This window comes from Vipera berus, assembly GCF_964194415.1.
Source record: "Vipera berus genome assembly, chromosome: 10".
Classification (NCBI taxonomy): domain Eukaryota; kingdom Metazoa; phylum Chordata; class Lepidosauria; order Squamata; family Viperidae; genus Vipera; species Vipera berus.
In genome coordinates this window covers 18,784,377-18,802,774 of record NC_138213.1, presented here as the reverse complement: position 1 = coordinate 18,802,774, position 18,398 = coordinate 18,784,377, and the positions used below count along the sequence as shown (strand labels likewise).

The window sequence follows — 18,398 nt, the reverse complement described above, 5'->3', positions numbered from 1 at the left end:
AACATTCCTAGCTAACTGCAAATATGGATTTTCCCAGTTCTTTCACCTGTATCATAAATTGAGGGCCATTTTGAGAGTTTTTGTTTTGACTGGTTGTGTTTTCACAGAACAGAATAACAGAGTTGGAAGGGACCTCGGAGGTCTTCTAGTCCATCCCCCTGTTCAGGCAGGAAACCCTACCATTCCAGACAAGTGGCTGTCAAGTCTCTTCTTAAACATCTCCAGTGATAGAGCACCCACAGCTTCTGAACACAAGCTGTTCCACTGGTTAATTGTTCTAACTGTCAGGAAGTTTCTCTTTAATTCCAGGTTGCTTCTGTCCTTGATTGGTATCCATCCATTGTTGCTTGTCCTGCCTTCAAGTGCTTTGGAAAATGTGTTGACCTCCTCTTCTTTGTGGCAACCCCTCAAATATTGGAACTCTGCTATCGTATCTCCCGTTCCTCCTTTGCACTAGGTTAGGCAAACTCAATTCCTGAAACCAACTTTTCATATGCAGTATTTTAGCTTCCAGCCCCTTAATCATCTTTGTTGCTCCTCTGCACTTTCCAGAGTCTCAGCAGCTTACTAGAAATGGCCAGATGGGAACAGTCATAATAGCAATAGCACTTAAGACGCGTATACCGCTTCACGGTGCCTCTCTAAGCGGTTTAAAGAGTCAGCATGTTGCCCCCAACAATCGGGGGCCTTATTTTACCCACTTTGGAAGGAGGGAAGTCAGGACTGAACTGGCAGTGGGCAGAGTGAGCTTGCAATACTGCATTCTAACCACTGCATCACCATGGCTCATAATGACCGTTTATTGATCGAGTCGTTCCACTAAAAAACCAAAAAAACAACAACCACCCAAAACAACCACAACATTGTTTCTTGGTAAAGCCCACCTGTGCCTCAAATAACCCCAGCTCAGCTTTGCCCACCTTACTTTTTCTTTAACTTGATGCTGTATTGCACGCTTAGCACCGCCTGGCTGGGGAAATGACTCCTCTTTCAGTGCTTAGCAAATTGCTAATCTGGATCAGGTGCCTTGTCCTTTTCACTGGCAGGGTCTAAAATAGGTGCTGGAGGGCGATATCCAAGGTTCCCTCTGCTGAGAAGAGGACTGTGGTCACCCCTCTTCTATGGAGAAAAGCCAAGAGAGAGAGAGAGAGGGCCTTTCACATCAAGTCTCCATAGCCTTGATGGAATGGCCAGCAGGGCACTGTGGTGGAACCTAGTCTGGATTCCCAGGAGAGGCAGGCTGCTTTTTAGAAGGCAAAGAGGCAGTGAAGTTCAGATAGTTTGCTTAGGAGGAAGAAGGTTAAAAGAGCTCCCCCCCTTAGCTTTTCCCAGAGTAGATCTGTAGTTCTGCAAATAGTTGCTTTACTCTGGCAAGATTCTGTGAGGAACAATAAGGGAAACTATTTTTTAGGTAACTCCATTGCTTGCCTTTGAGGCCTGACAGGAGGGATGTTGTGATGTGTACCTTGGCAACCTCTGGATGGCCATTTATTGTCCACCTTTGCCGGTCCATTATTTCTCAACCTTGGCAGCTTTCAGATGAGTGGGTTTCAACTCTGCTCAATCCATGCTGGCTGGGGAATTCTGGGAGTTGGAAGTCTACCCACCTTAAAATTTGCTGATATTGAGAAACAGCTTCAGCCTTACCGATTTTCGTGTCGGAGCTTAAAAGCATTTGGAACCTGAAGCATTGCAAAGATAATAATCCCTGCCTACCTCAAGTCTTGAACCCCAGGCCCCAGATTTGCATCCACAATTCTGCTGCATTTTGAGGTCCCCACCCCCCCGCCTCTCCCCGCTTGACAAAAGAAACGGTAAGAGGCGACTCCGAAGGAGTGATGATGCTGTGGCTAATTTAATATCAGGCTCAGAATTGACTTTTGTTTTTTGCAGATGGCCTTGGAAAGGAGAGCATAGGAATTCTGGGAAAAATCATCCGTTACAAAACATTTGGGTGCTTTCGCTGCAGCTCTTGAATCCCGCAGTCTTGTGGCCTCTTACCCCACCCCTCCCCTCCCAACACACTGTCGTTAAAACAGACTTCAACTGGACTTGGAGCTGAGCTAGAACATCGGCTGTTCCCTTCCGTTCATTCCATGTTTCCTCTTCCGGCTTGGAAACGTCTCTTTTCTCACACCCAGGATCCCAAACACGGTTATTTACACGTACAGAGCACAAGAGAGGGTAAATATCTCCAGCATTATTGAGAGAGAAAAAGAAAGGAACAAAGGAAACAGAACACACAGAAAAAAGAAACACACTACCAATGGTACGACTATAAAAAGATAGCCCTTCTAAAAGTTATTCAATAAATAGTAAAACTAGAAAACCAATTGCTTTTTGTTAAAAAAAGTTCAGCATAGGAAATCCAGGTGCTCCGTGGAAGCATTTCACCAAGATGTGCCCTTCCCAAGCTGGTGGTCTCCAGATCTACTGGGGCGTCAGATCACAGCCTCCCTTGGCAGTATGGACGAGTGGATTATGGGATCTGGAGTGGTACATCCGGAGAGCACCAGCTTGGAGAAGATTGCCTTGACTGACTGTATCGGGAAAGGAGGGAGGGGGTGAGTGGGATGTGGGGAGAAGATGGGGCTGTGTACTCGGGAGAGACTTTTCAAGAAGGAAAGCAGAGACCTCCTTCAACAGAGTCCCTCAAAGCATTGAAAGACATTTCCTCCACTGTGCTTCTGTCTGAAGGCCAAGCCATGGTCAAGGTGCCAGGCTAAAAATGGATAATCTTTTGGACTATCCGGAAGAGAACAAAGAAGCCGGGAACTGGGATAGGGGGAGGGGCTTCTGGAAGCGAGCAATTGATTGTCTCCTGCCAATCAAAAGAAGGTTTGGACTGACCGGTGGGCCCACAGCTTTTTTGGCCTTGAGGGGGGACCGAGAAAGGAGGGAGTGGTCAGCACTAGCCCCTGCTGCAAGCTTGGCCAGGCCTCGGAGGGGTGGTTGGTTGGGGGGTAGAGGTAGGAGTTACACTTGAGGAGAGGCCAAACTTTCTGACTGGAATGTAACAAGATCTTCCAACCACCCCTTGCTCAAGGAGGCCACCCCAATCCGCTCCCCCTTTCGCAATCACCGGCTTCTGCGTTGTGCTGAGGCAATGGTTGGCATGAACCACAGTTGGTTGAATAAGCCACATGGGACCGAGTTGACCTGCTAAGCTGGAAATCCCGCTTGGCAAACCACGGCGGCTGGGTTCACCCCACGCACTAAGCCCCAAACCAGAGGCTTACGACGAGCCCACTCAATATCTCCTCCCTTTGGGAACAACCTGGGTCTGTGGCTCGTGGGAACAGACCTCCAACAGAGCTCCCATGTTTGAAAGGGAGGGTCATCCTGCAGCTCACGATCTGCCCCCAAATAGCCCCGAGGAGCAGCTTTGGGGGCACAGGAAACAGAACTGGCTCTGCCAAGGCCTCAAACACCCCCCCTCCACCCGCTTGTCCTGAGCTGGTAGCCCCCATGGAGAGAGCACAGCCGGAAGGAAAGTTGTGCTACATTGCAGCTGGAGAGGGAGCTGGCCTCTCCAGGCAGAGCTGAAGGGTCTGTGAGGAAGCATTGGTGCGCCAGTTGCGTTTCCGAGAAGGGCAGGCAGAGGCCTCGCAAAGGTCCCCGAGGATGCCTTTGGTTGCTCCGCTCTCCCCTGTAGGGTTGTTGTGCCAAAGACTTGGGGCTTCCCAAAGACCTGGTTTAGGTTCTGCAGCATGGATCGGCAGAGGAATGAGCTGGCAGCCTCTCTTCCAGCCCCGCAACCCCTCTCGGGGTCCATCCTTCGGCTCCTAAGTGACGTGGGAAGACTTCGCTCTGCCCCTGTCCAAGGCGCTGGCCCCAGGTGAGGAAGGAAAACGCCTCCCCCTCCCCCCGGGGATCCAGCCCTCCCCGCTGTCCGTCCAAAGTTCTTGCCTTGATGGCCATCAAGAGAGGTCCATTCAGGTGAGAGCCCTCTCTGGATATATAGGATATGCATCAACAATACAATATATGGAAAATAGTTGTAATCATATATAGCTAGTCCTTTTCAGAAGATCTGGATGCCCGCTGACATCCGGGGCCAAGCAGGGCTCACCTGGCCAGACCGTCCACAGCGCCTGGATCTAGAACGTTCGTGTTTGATCCACCTGGGGCAAAGCCTGCTCCGTTTCCCTGCAGCAAAATGGCGTTCCTGGGCCTTATGTGGAAGGGCAGGAGCAGGCGAAAAACCCTCGGTTCCTTTGCCTGAGTTGGCATCCCAACGGCTTTCCTCCGCATTGAGCGGCCTCACTGGGTAGACGAGGTGGCGTCTTTGCTGTCACTCTTGCCACTCTTGGAAGCGTTTGGCTTCAGTAAGATCAGGCGGTTCAGGAGATCAGTCTCTGAGCTGGCCTGGGGACCGGGGTAGCTGTCACCTGTGGGCAAAGGGAGATTTTGTTTGGTTCAAGTCCCGAGTTCTTTCTTTCTTCTTCTGTCAGAAGCACCTACAAATTAGTCCTCAACTTGCAACAGTTCAATTTAGTGACCCTTCAAAGCTACGACGACACTGAAAAAAGTGACCTAAGACCATTTTCACACACTTATGACTGTTGCAGCATCCCCAAGGTCAAGGGATCAAAGTCCAGATGCTTGGCAACTAGTTCATATTTACAACGGTTGCAGTGTCCCTGGGGTCACATGATCAACATTTGCGAACTTCCGACAAGCAAAGTCAATGGGGAAGCCAGATTCACTTAACAACCGTGCCACTAGTTTAAACAACTGCAATTATTCACTTAACAACTGTTGCAAGAAAGGTCGTAAAATGAGGCAAAACTCACTTAACAAATGTCTCACTTAGCAACATAAATTTTGGGCTCAATTGTGGTCATACGTTGAGGACAACCTGTATAACATTCAACACTGAGCGAATAAAACAGGTATAAAATAGATCATAGAAATATAGCATGTGTAAAAAGTGAGTAAAATAACTAGGATTAAAACTAGATGACATTCATCCAGTATCTGGCCACACCAATTGCATTTTCTCTTACCAGCGTGAGATCTTCTTCCGTATGTGTTGAAGGACATTGTATGCACCGTGGCGTACCTGAGATGGATTGTTCTTCTCCACATTCACATTCACATTGAAACATGGTTTGAAAGAGGGGTCAAAGAGGCCATCTATGTCAAAACTGAACAGCCTTCTCTCAAAAGAGGGGGAGGGATACGACACCATCTATCTCCAGTCTACAAGACAGTCCCTTCAGCAGTTCCAAGAAGGCTCCACACCCATTTGCACCACTCAGGTGGCCCTGAGGACACAGATAAACCTCCAAGAGGCCTCAACCACTCTCTAAAAGAAGGCAAATGACCAGCTGTCTGCAAGGGGTATAAATCCTTCCATTCCCCACCGTCCAGTCAGAGCTGAAGAAGCTTCTTGGATGAGAAGTGAAACGTCTTCAAAGAAGAACAAGAAAGTCCAGTTGCCTCCTGAAAAATCACTTTGGGGGACAACCATGACCTGGATGTCTGAGAATCTCCATAGACATTTAAAGAGACATCCTTCCTGGAACTAAGGAGAAACGTCCTGACAGTGAGAACAATCAATCAGTGGAACGGCTTGTCTTCAGAAGTTGTGGGTGCTCCATTACTGGAGGTTTTCAAGAAGAGATTGGACAGTCATTTGTCTGAGATGGAATAAGGTCTTTTGTTTGGGGCAAGGGGTTGGACTAGAAGACTTCCAGGTCCCTTCCAGTCCTGTGATCCTTTGTTCCATGTATTTATGACAGCTGCCGCATCCCAAGGTCATGAGATTGCTATTTTGACTTTCAACAAAGGCTTCCAGTAAGCAAAGTCAACAAGGGAAGTGGATTCACTTAATAACGGTATGATTCTCATCCCAACTGCAGTGATTTGCTTAACAACTGTGGCAAAAAGGTCATAAAATTGGGCATGATTCACTTAATAGCCACCTTGCTTAGCAACAGAAAATCTGATGCTAAGTTGAAGACTAACTGCATCTCTTTCTGAAAGAAAAAAAAAAAGATTGTACCCAAAGTTATCTATCGGTGGCTGTTAGCAACAAGAACTAAATGGGACCTCCAATTCAGGGGTGTTCCAACAGGAGATCACAAGAAAAGGTGGCTGTGATGATGTAACCAACGTGAGGCTATAGGATGCTAGCAAAGTCAAAACATGTTGACTTTTGGATGTGTGAGTTGCACGTGTGACACACATGATTGATTGCACCAATGAGGTCACCGTGTTGATTTATTATTATTATTATTATTGTTTTATTTTTATTTTTATTATTTTATTATATTATTATTATTATTATTATTATTATTATTATTATTATTATTATTATTATTATTATTATTATTATTATTATTATTATTATTATTATTCCCTGCAGACACACTTGGTCCAGATCCAGAATGGTCTATTGCTTATAATGGGGAGAAAACGTTTCTCTCCAGATGCTGTTTAGAAGCTTCCCATAATTCATCTGGCTGGCTGTTTTTTGGAAAGTGCATGCTGGAATTGTCAAATAATTGAATAGATTTCTGCAATCGCTTCTCTTCTTGAAGGCAGGGCAAAAATGCCACAAGTAGGTCTCTGAGAATTTACCCCACTCTGCCAATATTGGAAGAGAGGAAATTGAGTCTTAGGGAAAAGCTGTCCTCTGCAGAGAAATCAAGAACTCCAGAGACCACCAGCCCATCTCTAAGAAGGGAAGGGGACCCAAATAATTTTTGAAGGATATCAAGAATAATTTTTGAAGAATGCCACTGAGCCTCCAGGAGCACAAAGGCCCAATGATGCAAAAGCAGAGCGCTGAGATGCAGAAAGAGCAGAGCAGAGCAGATCAGAGAGTAGAGTAAGGGGGAGTGGAATGGAATGGAACAGAATGCAGAACAGATAAAATCCCCAGGAAAAACTTGAAAGAACTTTGCCTGTTCATGATATCTGACTTAAAAGGAACTCTTCTGAACTGCCACATTAGCAGCTGCGGCACTTGATTGACTTTACTTGAGCTCTGAAATGAAGCAGGATTGGACCCCCGCTAGAATGCCAAATAAGCCCACAGCTGGTGGAGAAGTAGAAAAAACATCCAGCAAGAAAATGCCAACCATGTAGAGCTGTCAGGAAAATAAGATTGGAACTCAACTCAAAAACTTTTTTCAGAGTGAACAAACACACGATTACCTCTTTTTTCCCAAGAGAATCTCAAATGCCCCTTGCAAGAAAGCTATTTGCGTCTTGATAAGAGTTATCTATTTCTGCCATGTGGCCTGTTGCTTCTTTAGCCTCACCCCACACCCAATGCGGTCTCCAAGAGATTATCTCAGTTCTTAACAAAAAAATGGACTGTCCACTTCTATTTCAGAACTAGAGCTGATCCTGGATGGAACTATTTCGGATAGAGCACCAAAGTCTTTCGTTTGCATCAGACCATGGTTTAAACCATGCTAGTGAACTTTTGGGTTCCTCACTCTGATTCTGGCCACCTGGTGCTGGACTATGGACGTCCACTACTCTACTGGTTTCCTTCTCAGATGCAGAAGTGGCTCTTGTGCTGCTTTCTGCTCTGCTTTTACAAATGGTTTTAAGTCTTTGGAAGATCACCTTTCAATCCCTGCAGCAAACAAAGCTCAACGAGCAGAAGGCGCCAAGTTCTCCAGATCTTCCTCCTGCAGACTGTTCTGACAAATTTGCGGTGACTGTTTCAGGTTCAAAGATTAATGGACAGGTTTGACTAGATCAGGGGTAGGCAACCTTGGCTCTTTTATGACTCGTGGACTTCAACCCCCAGAATTCCTGAGACAGCATGGGGGAACTATGGCCCCTTCATGACTTGTGGACTTCAACCCCCAGAATTCCTGAGACAGCATGGGGGAACTATGGCCCCTTCATGACTCATGGACTTCAACTCCCAGAATTCCTGAGCCAGCATGGCTCAGCTTGGAAACCTCTCCCTGTCCCCTCAGCATGGCTGGCTCAGGAATTCTGGGAGTTGAAGTCCACGAGTCATAAAAGAGCCAAGGTTGCCTACCCCTGGACTAGATCTAGGTTTAAAATTTAAAGGGCAGTTTGACTAGGGCAGTGAGGTTAATGAAGCACCATGAAATTCTTGAAAGTTTCTAGGCAAACCTCTCTCTCCTGGTATGCATTAGAATATATCCTACCTTTGAGAAATAAATACAATTAGAAATAAATTAGGCATTTATATTAGGTCTCAGAAGGTGAAAGAACATGATCAGCTTTGCCTGGATTGGAAAGCCAGGCAAGATTATTCCTACTCACGACCAATTCACCTCAGAGGTGGAAGTGAGACTGAAGAGTTGAAAGAAGTCCCAGGAGAGGTTAAAGCAAATTGGCTCTTCTACTGTAGCCAAGAAGAACATCTGGATGTCCATGAAGTCACCAAGAAGCTCAAATGCAAGGAAACTTCACAGTTTAGGGATACTATATTTCTATATAGAAAACTGACAGCAGAAAAAGACCTAGTGATCCATCAAGTCTGCCCTTTGATTTTGTTCGTTTTCTTTTTTAATTGTATTTATTTCTTATTTTTAATTATTAGTTTTATAACTTATTACTTTTTATTTCATCTTACTTTTCATTTTTGTCAGAGGACAGGGCATGCATTTAATCCAAGCAAGCTTAAACTCACTTACTGATGACTGACCCGCTCGCTGCCTTGGCTGGAAGTGGGTTCCAAAAGCTACTCTTTCTGTGAAGCCGCACTTTCTATCATGACTTTTGAACTTCTCTTCTGTTAGTCTGAGGTTGTGCCCCCTTGTTCTACTTTCATTTAATAATTTAAATTATATGTAAAACTGATTGTTCCTACTGCTGATGTGAACTCTTTTATAGCTGCTTTTTTATGACCACTATCAACTTTTATCCGACGTAGGCAACCTTGGATTCTTTGCTGTTACATTTGAATATTATAAATATCTACATAATTCCCCTTGGGAGTTTCAGAAAATCCATCGGAGAGAACATCAACAATGTCTTACGACACAGATAGAGAACGACTCTGAATGAAGGAGCAAATGAATTCACTGGACAGTATCCAGACAAAATTGAGCCTTGCTTTCTTAGCGCCAGAGACAAAGTGGAAAGATGCAATCTGGAAATTGATAGGGGGTTTAAAAGGGCCTAACTCCATTTGGACTGAGCCCCTGTATATCAATATGTGAGTGGAACACAGTAGGCAGAATGATTGACTGCAGAATATCATCTTAATGTTGCATTAAATTAAAGCTGTCCTGTCAGGTTGCTTCTATTTAGCAGTGTACCAATCCAGAAAAAGCTTTTCACGTTCAAGAAGGATGCAAGAGCCGTCAAAGACCAGAACATCAGAACATCAGAGTTGGAAGGGACTTTGGAGGTCTTCTAGTCCAACCCCCTGGTCAAGCAGGAGACCCTATGCAGTTTCAGACAAGTGGCTGTCCAGTCTCTCCTTAAAAGCCTCCAGTGTTGGAGCACCCACAGCTTCTGGAGGCAGGTTGTTCCACTGGTTGATTGTTCTTACAGTCAGGAAATTTCTCCTTAGTTCTAGGTTGTTTCTCTCTTCGTTCAGTTTCTATCCATTGCTCCTTGTCTTGTCTTCTGGTGTTTTGGTAAATAGGTTGACCCCCCCCTCTTCTTTGTGGCAGCTCCTCCAATATTGGAACACTGCTATCATGTCACTGCTAATCCTTCTCTTAGACTACTAGACATACCCAGTTCCTGCAACCATTCATCATGTTTTAGCCTCCAGCCCACTAATCATCTTTGTTGCTCTTCTCTGCACCCCTTCTGTAGAGTCTCAACATCTGCTTTGTATCATGGTGACCAGACCTGTATGCAGTATTCCAAGTGTGGCCTCACTACTGCAGTATAAAAGGGTACCATCACTTCACATGCTCTTGAAACTATCTGTCAGGACTGCCATCTTCAGCTTGTTCACTTTGCTGGCATCCTGCCATAGATCTCAGGGGAGGGGGGGAGAAAGGAAATTGGGGTATTAAAGGTCAGGCATGGGAAGGAGAAGAAAAAAAGGCGGAAGGGGAGACCCATTGTCAAAAAACAAAGGTGCCAAACCAGAGTTGCCAAAAATTAGCCAACCATCAAGGACACACGGCCTGGCCTGGGAAAAGAATGCAACACTGCATCAAGAGGCAGCAAACATCCAAGCAGTTCCCAAAACATCACAACGGCAGGCTATTGAACACTGATGGACCGGTCAAGGGGTGGGGGGCAGGGAAGAGGGAAAAAGTTGTAATCTTTGGGTAAGAATATTCAGATCTAGCTTTACTTTTGCTGCAACCACTTAACTTTAGTAACAGTACCTATCACTTCAACCGGCAGGTCTGACATTATCCCTCGGTTGAATGGGGCAAGATGCACACTCACCCCCGTAGCTGGAAGACTCGGCAATGTTCTGTGAGCCGGTGATGTGATGCCAGTAAGCACTGCGTGGCAACATGGTGGTAGGTGTGCAGGGATAGGAGTAATGCTCTGTCCCCTTGTTCAACAACTGGAAAAGAACAAAGAGCCAGAGGTCAGCTTCCAAAATCTGAACTGTTTTAAGGGTTTCTTTTTTTTACTGGTTTTAGTTTTTAAAATGTTTTTAAAATATATTTTCTGAGCTGCAAGCTTCCCAGAATCATAGGTTGAGGTAGGTGGCCATAGAAAACGAATGAATGAACGAATGAATGAATGAATCTGCAGATGGGAGCACTCAATAAAAGGGCTGTGTACAATGGGAAAGAGAATCCGGGTTAAAATACTTCAGAGTTCTCTTGAAGAAGTCTTATTTATCTCGATTGGTCTGGCATAAAGGGGGCACTTCATGAATTAATTTAATTAAAATGTGGCTGAAGCAGCAACGTTTCTTTCATTCCTCTCCTCCCAACCATATCCAGCAGTCAAAATGCTTTGCTATCCTGCATGCTCTGCTGCGGCGTTTTTCCCCCCAAAATTTGGCACCTTTGAGATAGGTGGACTTCCAGCCAGAAGCCCACCCATCTTAAAGAGGCCAAGACTGAACAACACAGGTCTACAGGAAACTGCACTGAAGCTACCCCATGTAATCTCATGAAACGTCCCCCTTTCTCATTCGCGGCATGGGGTGGGGGGTTTGGTTTTTGTCTCCCCCTTGGAAAGCATGGGTCTAAACCACAGGTCTGCAACCCGCGGCTCCGGAGCCGCATGCGGCTCTTTCAGCCGTCTCCTGCGGCTCCCAGTCCTCTGCCATGTGCAGTCCAAAAAAAAAAAGTGGGACTAAAAAAGTTCAACCAATCAATTCAAATATGCAGGGTTGGTACATATCTCGCCTTGGCTCCACTGTTCAGTCAAACCCTGTTCTGCGCATGCGCGCATGTACGCACATGCGCACACATTTTTTGCGGCTCCCAGCTTTTCCTTTTGTGAGGGAACTGGTTCCGAGTGGCTCTTTCACTGTTTCAGGTTGCTGACCCCTGGTCTAAACAAAGCAAGCAAGCATGATACCATCTCACTTTGGATCAACCTCCAAGCTGTGAGAGAGAACAAGGGGAGATCAGACCGGGTTGCTGGAGAGTAGACTGGTGACCCATCTAAATTATAAAAGCCAGAACGGTCCACATTTACAAAGTTCTTATTTTACAGCCGTAATTGTGGTTTGCAGATCTTGGACTGGGAAAAAGAGGCAAACATCTGATCCTCTTGCTACAATCAGTGTTTCGGAAAGCTTTTCAAGTGGGTGTCAGGAATGTTACACTAAACAGTCTGGATATAGAGAGATATAAGGGCTCCTCTAATGTGGGCAATCCTGATAAAAGACAAGGCTTCAGATAATGGAAGGGTCTGGTTTTTATAGTGCCTTAATCTAGGTTTAAGGGCTGTGTACAGTTCCAAAATAATTCAGGTTTCATTTTTTTTTGCTCTGGGGTGGAGCTCAGCACTCACCTCCCCCTTTGCCATTCTAGCGACATCACAACCATGATCTCACTCCTTGGAGTCCACAAACGGGGCCCCAGACCACTTGACAAAAAAGCTAAACAAAGCCAATCTAATGTATTTACTTAATTTCCCCGCTCCATCTGACTTCCCAATTGCTGTTGTTAGGCATGACAGGTGAGTTAAGATATTTACATAAATTAATGATGTTAGACCAGTTTCTCAACCATGGCGACTTCAACTCCCAGCATGGCTGGCTGGGGAGTTCTGGAAGTTGAGGTCCACCAGTTCAAAGTTTCTAAAGCTAAGAAACATGGAGTTAGACCAGGGGTAGGCAACCCTGGCTCTTTTATGACTCGTGGACTTCAACTCCCAGAATTCCTGAGCCAGCATGGGGGAACTATGGCCCCTTCATGACTCGTGGACTTCAACTCTCAGAATTCCTGAGCCAGCATGGGGGAACTATGGCCCCTTCATGACTCGTGGACTTCAACTCCCAGAATTCCTGAGCCAGCCTGGCTCAGCTTGGAAACCTCTCCCTTTCCCCTCAGCATGGCTGGCTCAGGAATTCTGGGAGTTGAAGTCCACGAGTCATAAAGTGGCCTAGGCCTAGGCCTGGGGTAGGCCACCTTGGCTCTTTTATGACTCGTGGACTTCAACTCCCAGAATTCCTGAGCCAGCATGGCTCAGCTTGGAAACCTCTCCCTTTCCCCTCAGCATGGCTGGCTCAGGAATTTTGGGAGTTGAAGTCCACGAGTCATAAAAGAGCCAAGGTTGCCTACCTCTGAGTTAGACAAATGACACTCAGCATCTCCATCATACTTTGAAGAGGTCTCAAGAATCAACCTTCCTTCCAGCTCAGACCCTCCCCTTTTACATTTCTCTTGTGAGCTGTAGGCTAAATCTATACAGCTCAGTTTTTCAAGAGATCAATCATTTCCAGACGGCGACTTCCCATCTCTAAAGAAAAAGCTTCTACAACTTGCCAGCTTCCCAAAGCCAGCAGGGACCAGAAGAAACTCAAGTGTTTCTTAAGCTGGTGGAATTCAACTCCCAGAATTGCTGGCTGGGGAAGTCCACGTAGTTTAAAATGGCTAAGGAGTTGAAGTCCACGTAGTTTAAAGTTCCCAGGTTTGAGAAACTGATCATTACTTGATCCCAAGATGTGTGGAACACGCCTAGCAGATAGCTCAAAAGCCGAAAGATGTCTTGTGTCATGGTTCCGACAAATGCAGTACTTCAAAGAACTTCCAGGCATCTTTCACCTTAAAGAATTTTTTAATAGAGTAGCACAGCTTCGGCAAATACATGGTCGAAGCCAAGATCTGAATTCTCCTGCCCTAAACACATTGTATCAAAGGACAATTCCCTCCATTAATTTAAACATCATAAATCACATTCTCCAATTAGTTTAACATGCAAAGTTTCCCTCCCTTATTCAACCCGCCAATTCTTCTCTTATTACAAACAGTCTTGAGATACATTCTCCCTACTACCCCCCCCCCCAGCATCCACTAACTCTAAAAGTAGCATACAGGTTAAAGAAAAAGGCTACTACTCCCTATGTTGTCAAGCAAGAACATCCGATGTTAGCAGCATTGATATCCTGCCTTCCCCTCCACCGGCAGGCAGGGACACGCACTCTCACATTCTTCTCCATCTCCATCAGGACGCGCTTGTGCTGCTCGGCAATGGCCAAGGTGGCGCTGTGCACTCTCTGATAGATCTCTTCTCCCTCCTGGGTCTGGAAGGTGTACAGCCCTTCGCCTGCATCACACATCCTGCTAAGCAACAAAAAAATATCCAGAGATCAAGACGGAGATTGCAGCGAAAGGGCCTGTGCTCCCCCCCCCTCTGAATACACGGGCTCAGGTGCGTCCTTCTCTTTTTGTCAGGACATGTGGTGGATCTTCCAAGCCACGTTCTTGACTGTTTCACACCTATAGACAAAATCTTGCCGGACTAAGCACTGTACTATTTGCACCTACAACAGACATGTCAAACTCGCGACATCACGTGACGTTGCGTGACATATCGGGACTGTTTTGCCATTGCCGGGAATGGGGTGGGCGCGGCTTCTGTGTGATGGGTCTGGCCCGTGGGCCAATAGTTTCACACCCCTGACCTACAGTATACAGGTAGTCCTTGTTTAGTGACCACAATTAGGATCAGCAACTTGGACACTGAGTAAAGCGGTCGCTAAGTAAAACTGCTCCCCTCTCATAACACCTCACCTGATAAAATACCGGGGAGACACCAATCTTATTTATGTATAATTGCTGTTAGCAGATCAGTCTGATGTACTCTCTGAATATAGCTACATCTTGTTATACTGTCTGCAAAATTAGGCAGACTTTGCCCACAGACAATCCACCATCAATTGTTCAATATTAACTTACGTTTTTTTATTATTTTATTTAACTGATTTGATTTGATAGTAGGGTCCAATCCAACTCCACCATGTATTCATTGCCTGCTCCAGTTGGCAAGAATATTAACTCTCTCTGCCTCAACTGGAAAACCAGCATTCACAATCATGGGGTGGGGTGGGGTGGGGGTGATCTAGTTGCAGTGGGGCCAGGAGACCAGGACACCCTAATAGATTTAGCCTACCCGCCACTCACTTCACTGTCCCCCCAAGCCTGGTACGTAGTTTTAAAACTACCTAGATTGGTCAGCAGGATTGTGCCAATACTTTATTAATGACCAATAGAACTAAAAGTGGATTACAAATAAAGTTAGAAGAAGATTTGCAAATGGTGGTGTGGGATAGCCAGCAATAACCTTGGTGGAGCAGTGGGCTAATGCCTCCTTAAGTAACACTAGCTGCCTGCAATTAGTGCAGGTTCGAGTCCCACCAGGCTCAAGGTTGACTCAGCCTTCCATCCTTCCGAGGTAGGTAAAATGAGGACCCAGATTGTTGGGGGCAATTAAGCTGACTTTGTAATAATGCCGCTTGGGGGGGGGGCAAAAGCCCTAATAAGCAGGCATATACATAGAATGAAGGCTACTGCTAAGCTTGTAAGCCGCCCTGAGTCTTCGGAGAAGGGCGGGATATAAATGGAATTAAAAAAAAATAACAGTGGCACAGAGAGTGAAATAAAGAGTTATGCGTGGTCTAACTGAGAAGGTGGTCATTGATTCTTCATTGCACCGAGTTAAGCTTTTAAACACATCTCAGATTTGTCCTTTCAAGGTCTGAAACCCTCCCAGAAGAACAAAGGAGGAAATTAAATGAAACCTGCTTTTTTGTGGAGGTTTTTTGCCTCTGGCGGGGCAGGGGGGGGGCAGGAGTATTATTCCTTTGCTTTCTCCGCCAGCCAAACAGCTTTATCGTTAGAACAGAGTCCCACTGCCTCAGAGCAGGGTGTGGTGACGCTGGAAAAAAAAATCCTCTAATCGTGGTATAAAAAGCCAGGCTAAGTGAGTCAGGGAAAGTCTGGAATAAAAGGGAAAGATCCTATTTCTCGCCTTTGTAGATGGCAATTAGCTGGAGGACTCACTCACAGGTGCAGACGGGGAAAGAGTCTAAACTGGTGTTTCACAACCTTAGCAACTTCAGGATAGGTGGACTTCAACTCTCAGAATCCTGGGAGTTGAAAACCACACATCTTAAAAGTTGCCAAGGTTGAGAAATACTCATCTAAATCAACTTGCAAAAATTAACAACAGTGGCCTATAAAAAGAGAAGGCTGAAAGATCCTGGAAATGGGGATTTGGATTCATACGGATGAGGCTGAAACCCTTAAACTAATCCCAGTACAGCTGGTCCTCAATTTTACAAAGTTCACTTAGTGAGCGGAATGGCAATGAAAAAAGCAGCTTCTGAAATTTCCTGATACTCATAACAATTAAGCAGTGGAACGGGTTGCCTCCAGAAATTGTGGGTAATCCATCACTGCTGATTTTTAAGAAGTAACTGGACAACCAATTGTCTGAAATGGTGTACGGTCTCCTGCTTGAGCAAGGGGCTGGACTAGAAGACCTCCGGGGTCCCTTCCAGCTCTGTTATTCTGAGAATTAAATACAGGTAGTCCTCGATTTACAACAGTTCACTCAGTGACTATTCCAAGTTACGACAACACTGAAAAAAGTGACTTACAACCACACAATTGCGACCTTTGTGGTATCCCCATGGTCGTGTGATCAAAATTTAGACACTTGGAAATTGACTCTTATTTATTGCAGTGTCCTGGGGCTCATGTGATCCCCTTTTGTGACCTCCCGACACACACAAAAGTCAGTGGGGAAGCCAGATTCACTTCACAACAGTTTGATTAATTGAACAACTACCGTGATTCACTTGGCAATTGTGGTGAGAAAGGTGGTAAAAATGGGGCAAGCTCACAACAAATGTTTCACCCAGCAACAGAAATTTTGGGCTCAATTGTGGTCGTATGTCGAGGACTATCTGTACATTACAGCAATACATTTCTCTATTTTGTGTAGCAAGAAGCGCTGGGAAATTTCGTATCTAATTTTCCACTCAAGTGTAGCTTGCCCCTAACCATAGCCAACCTCCCAGGCCATGGTTTCTGCTGTATCCAGGGTTGCATCATGCCCTCAGTCCATGAATATTGATAGGGAGCAAGGAACAACGGAGGGGGCAAAGAATAAAATGTGCTTTACAACACATTGTAAATAATTAGGCCTAGTAGTTAAGGCACCAGGTTAGAGAGCAAGAGACTCTGAACTCAAGTCCACCTTAGCCATGTAAGCCAGCTGGGTGACTTTGGGCCAATTGCCAGGAGACAGTGAGCTAGTTTAGTCCCACCTTAGGCACGAAAGCTGGCTGGGTGACTTTGGGCCAACCACCAGGAGACAGTGAGTTCTAGTTTAGTCCCGCCTTAGGCACGAAAGCTGGCTGGGTGACTTTGGGCCAACCCCCAGGAGACAGCGAGTTCTAGTTTAGTCCTGCCTTAGGCACGAAAGCTGGCTGGGTGACTTTGGGCCAAGCACCAGGAGACAGCGAGTTCTAGTTTAGTCCCGCCTTAGGCACGAAAGCTGGCTGGGTGACTTTGGGCCAACCCCCAGGAGACAGTGAGTTCTAGTTTAGTCCCACCTTAGGCACAAAAGCTGGCTGGGTTACTTTGGGCCAACCCCCAGGAGACAGTGAGTTCAAGTTTAGTCCCGCTGTGCTGCCACCGCGTGGCTGTTTTGGAGAAATTACAATGTGGGCAGTCAGACCCTCCTACCCTATGATGTATTTCCTCTTCCCTCCCCTTTCTAGGATGGACTTCCTCCTCCTTTGTCCCTAGAGAATCTCCTCCTCCATTAACCAGCTAACATGTGACAACAGCAGACATGTGCAGACGCTGGGAGTATTACCATTTTCTGACCTTGGAGATACCTTGGAAATATCTTGGAAATGCTGTACAAACATCATCTTAATGCACCCCACCTACTGTATTCGACTCTACATGCAATAAAGGTATTTCTATATGATAAAAGGTGTTTTTCACGAGTTCAACTATCTGGAGAGAGCTGTTAATGTTAATGACATCTGCTTATAGACCATAGAAGTCTTAACAAGTAATTAATTAAAGTACAATGGCTTGGATCCAGAATAGTCAGAAAATGGTCATAGGGTAGGAGGGTCTGACTGCCCACATTGTAATTTCTCCAAAACAGTCACGTGGTGGCAGCACACCCGCCTTAGGCACAAAAGCTGGCTGGGTGACTTTGGGCCAACCACCAGGCTCCAGTGAGTTCTAGCCCTACCTCAGGCGTGAATTTTCCACAGCTCCTTTATAGCCTTGAAGCAACCATGTAAAATAGGCTTGAGCGAAGAGAAGGATTGCTTCAAAATCTTCTACAGATCTTCTGTGTCCTATCCAGGACGTGGGACTTGGAAATCCATACTTTCATGCACCCTGCAGGTACTTCACCTCACCCTGATGACCCGCCTTCTGGGCCAAAGGAAGATCTACCATACAGGGACCAATTCCCCCCACACACAAACAAACACACTCCAAGAGGACACAGCTGCAGACATACCGGCCAGCCTCAAAGGTGAAGCGTGTGGCGTCTCGTCCGTAGCGGCGCAGGGAACACAAGGGCCAGGAGACAAGCTTGACCCGGGGATTGTGCATATCCCAGAGGTAAATGTTTTCATGGGTGATCTGCAACTTGCATTCGCCATAGATGTCCAGGTTGGGGCAGGGCAGGAGGAAGACGTTAAACCGGTCTGCAGAAGGAGAAGCACAAACAGCTGAGGACCCCCAACGCTCCTTCATCCGTCTCCCACCCAACGCTTGCCCTGAGCGACAGCGAAATCCTCCACCCTTTCATTTCTCAGACTCCAAGTGTGGAGTTGTACCTTCACAAGACCCATCACAAGACTCACATTGATGACTCACACACCTGACCCATCACAAGACCCTCACTCGACACACCCACACCCAAAGCCCTTATGCACAGAAGGAACACTGACATCACCACAACTCCGCTGAAGATGTTACCTAGCCTGGTAACGAAACATTTGGAAACCAACCCACAAGCTCAGA

The 18,398-nt window shown here is 46.1% G+C and overlaps 1 protein-coding gene and 1 long non-coding RNA gene across 5 annotated transcripts in view; one reads left to right on the top strand and one right to left on the bottom strand.

The window, feature by feature from the left end:
* Positions 1-1,834: 1,834 nt before the first annotated feature.
* DOK4 (docking protein 4) overlaps positions 1,835-18,398 on the bottom strand; it is a 78,422-nt gene continuing 61,858 nt past the window's right edge. For 2 of the 4 annotated variants that reach the window (XM_081336108.1, XM_081336111.1), the window contains exons 6-9: positions 17,890-18,079; positions 13,535-13,676; positions 10,366-10,489; positions 1,835-4,391 (exon numbers count right to left, since the gene is read on the bottom strand). In XM_081336108.1, coding sequence (XP_081192234.1) covers positions 4,264-4,391; positions 10,366-10,489; positions 13,535-13,676; positions 17,890-18,079 — 584 coding nt within the window. In that variant the 3' untranslated portion in view covers positions 1,835-4,263. The remainder of the gene's footprint in view (positions 4,392-10,365; positions 10,490-13,534; positions 13,677-17,889; positions 18,080-18,398) is intronic. The other 2 variants (XM_081336110.1, XM_081336109.1) reach the window with 2 other exon arrangements.
* LOC308672871 lies at positions 9,829-17,902 on the top strand. The gene is made up of 4 exons (XR_014027529.1): positions 9,829-9,857; positions 10,321-10,513; positions 17,123-17,323; positions 17,772-17,902. It is a non-coding gene; the product is annotated as an uncharacterized lncRNA (long non-coding RNA).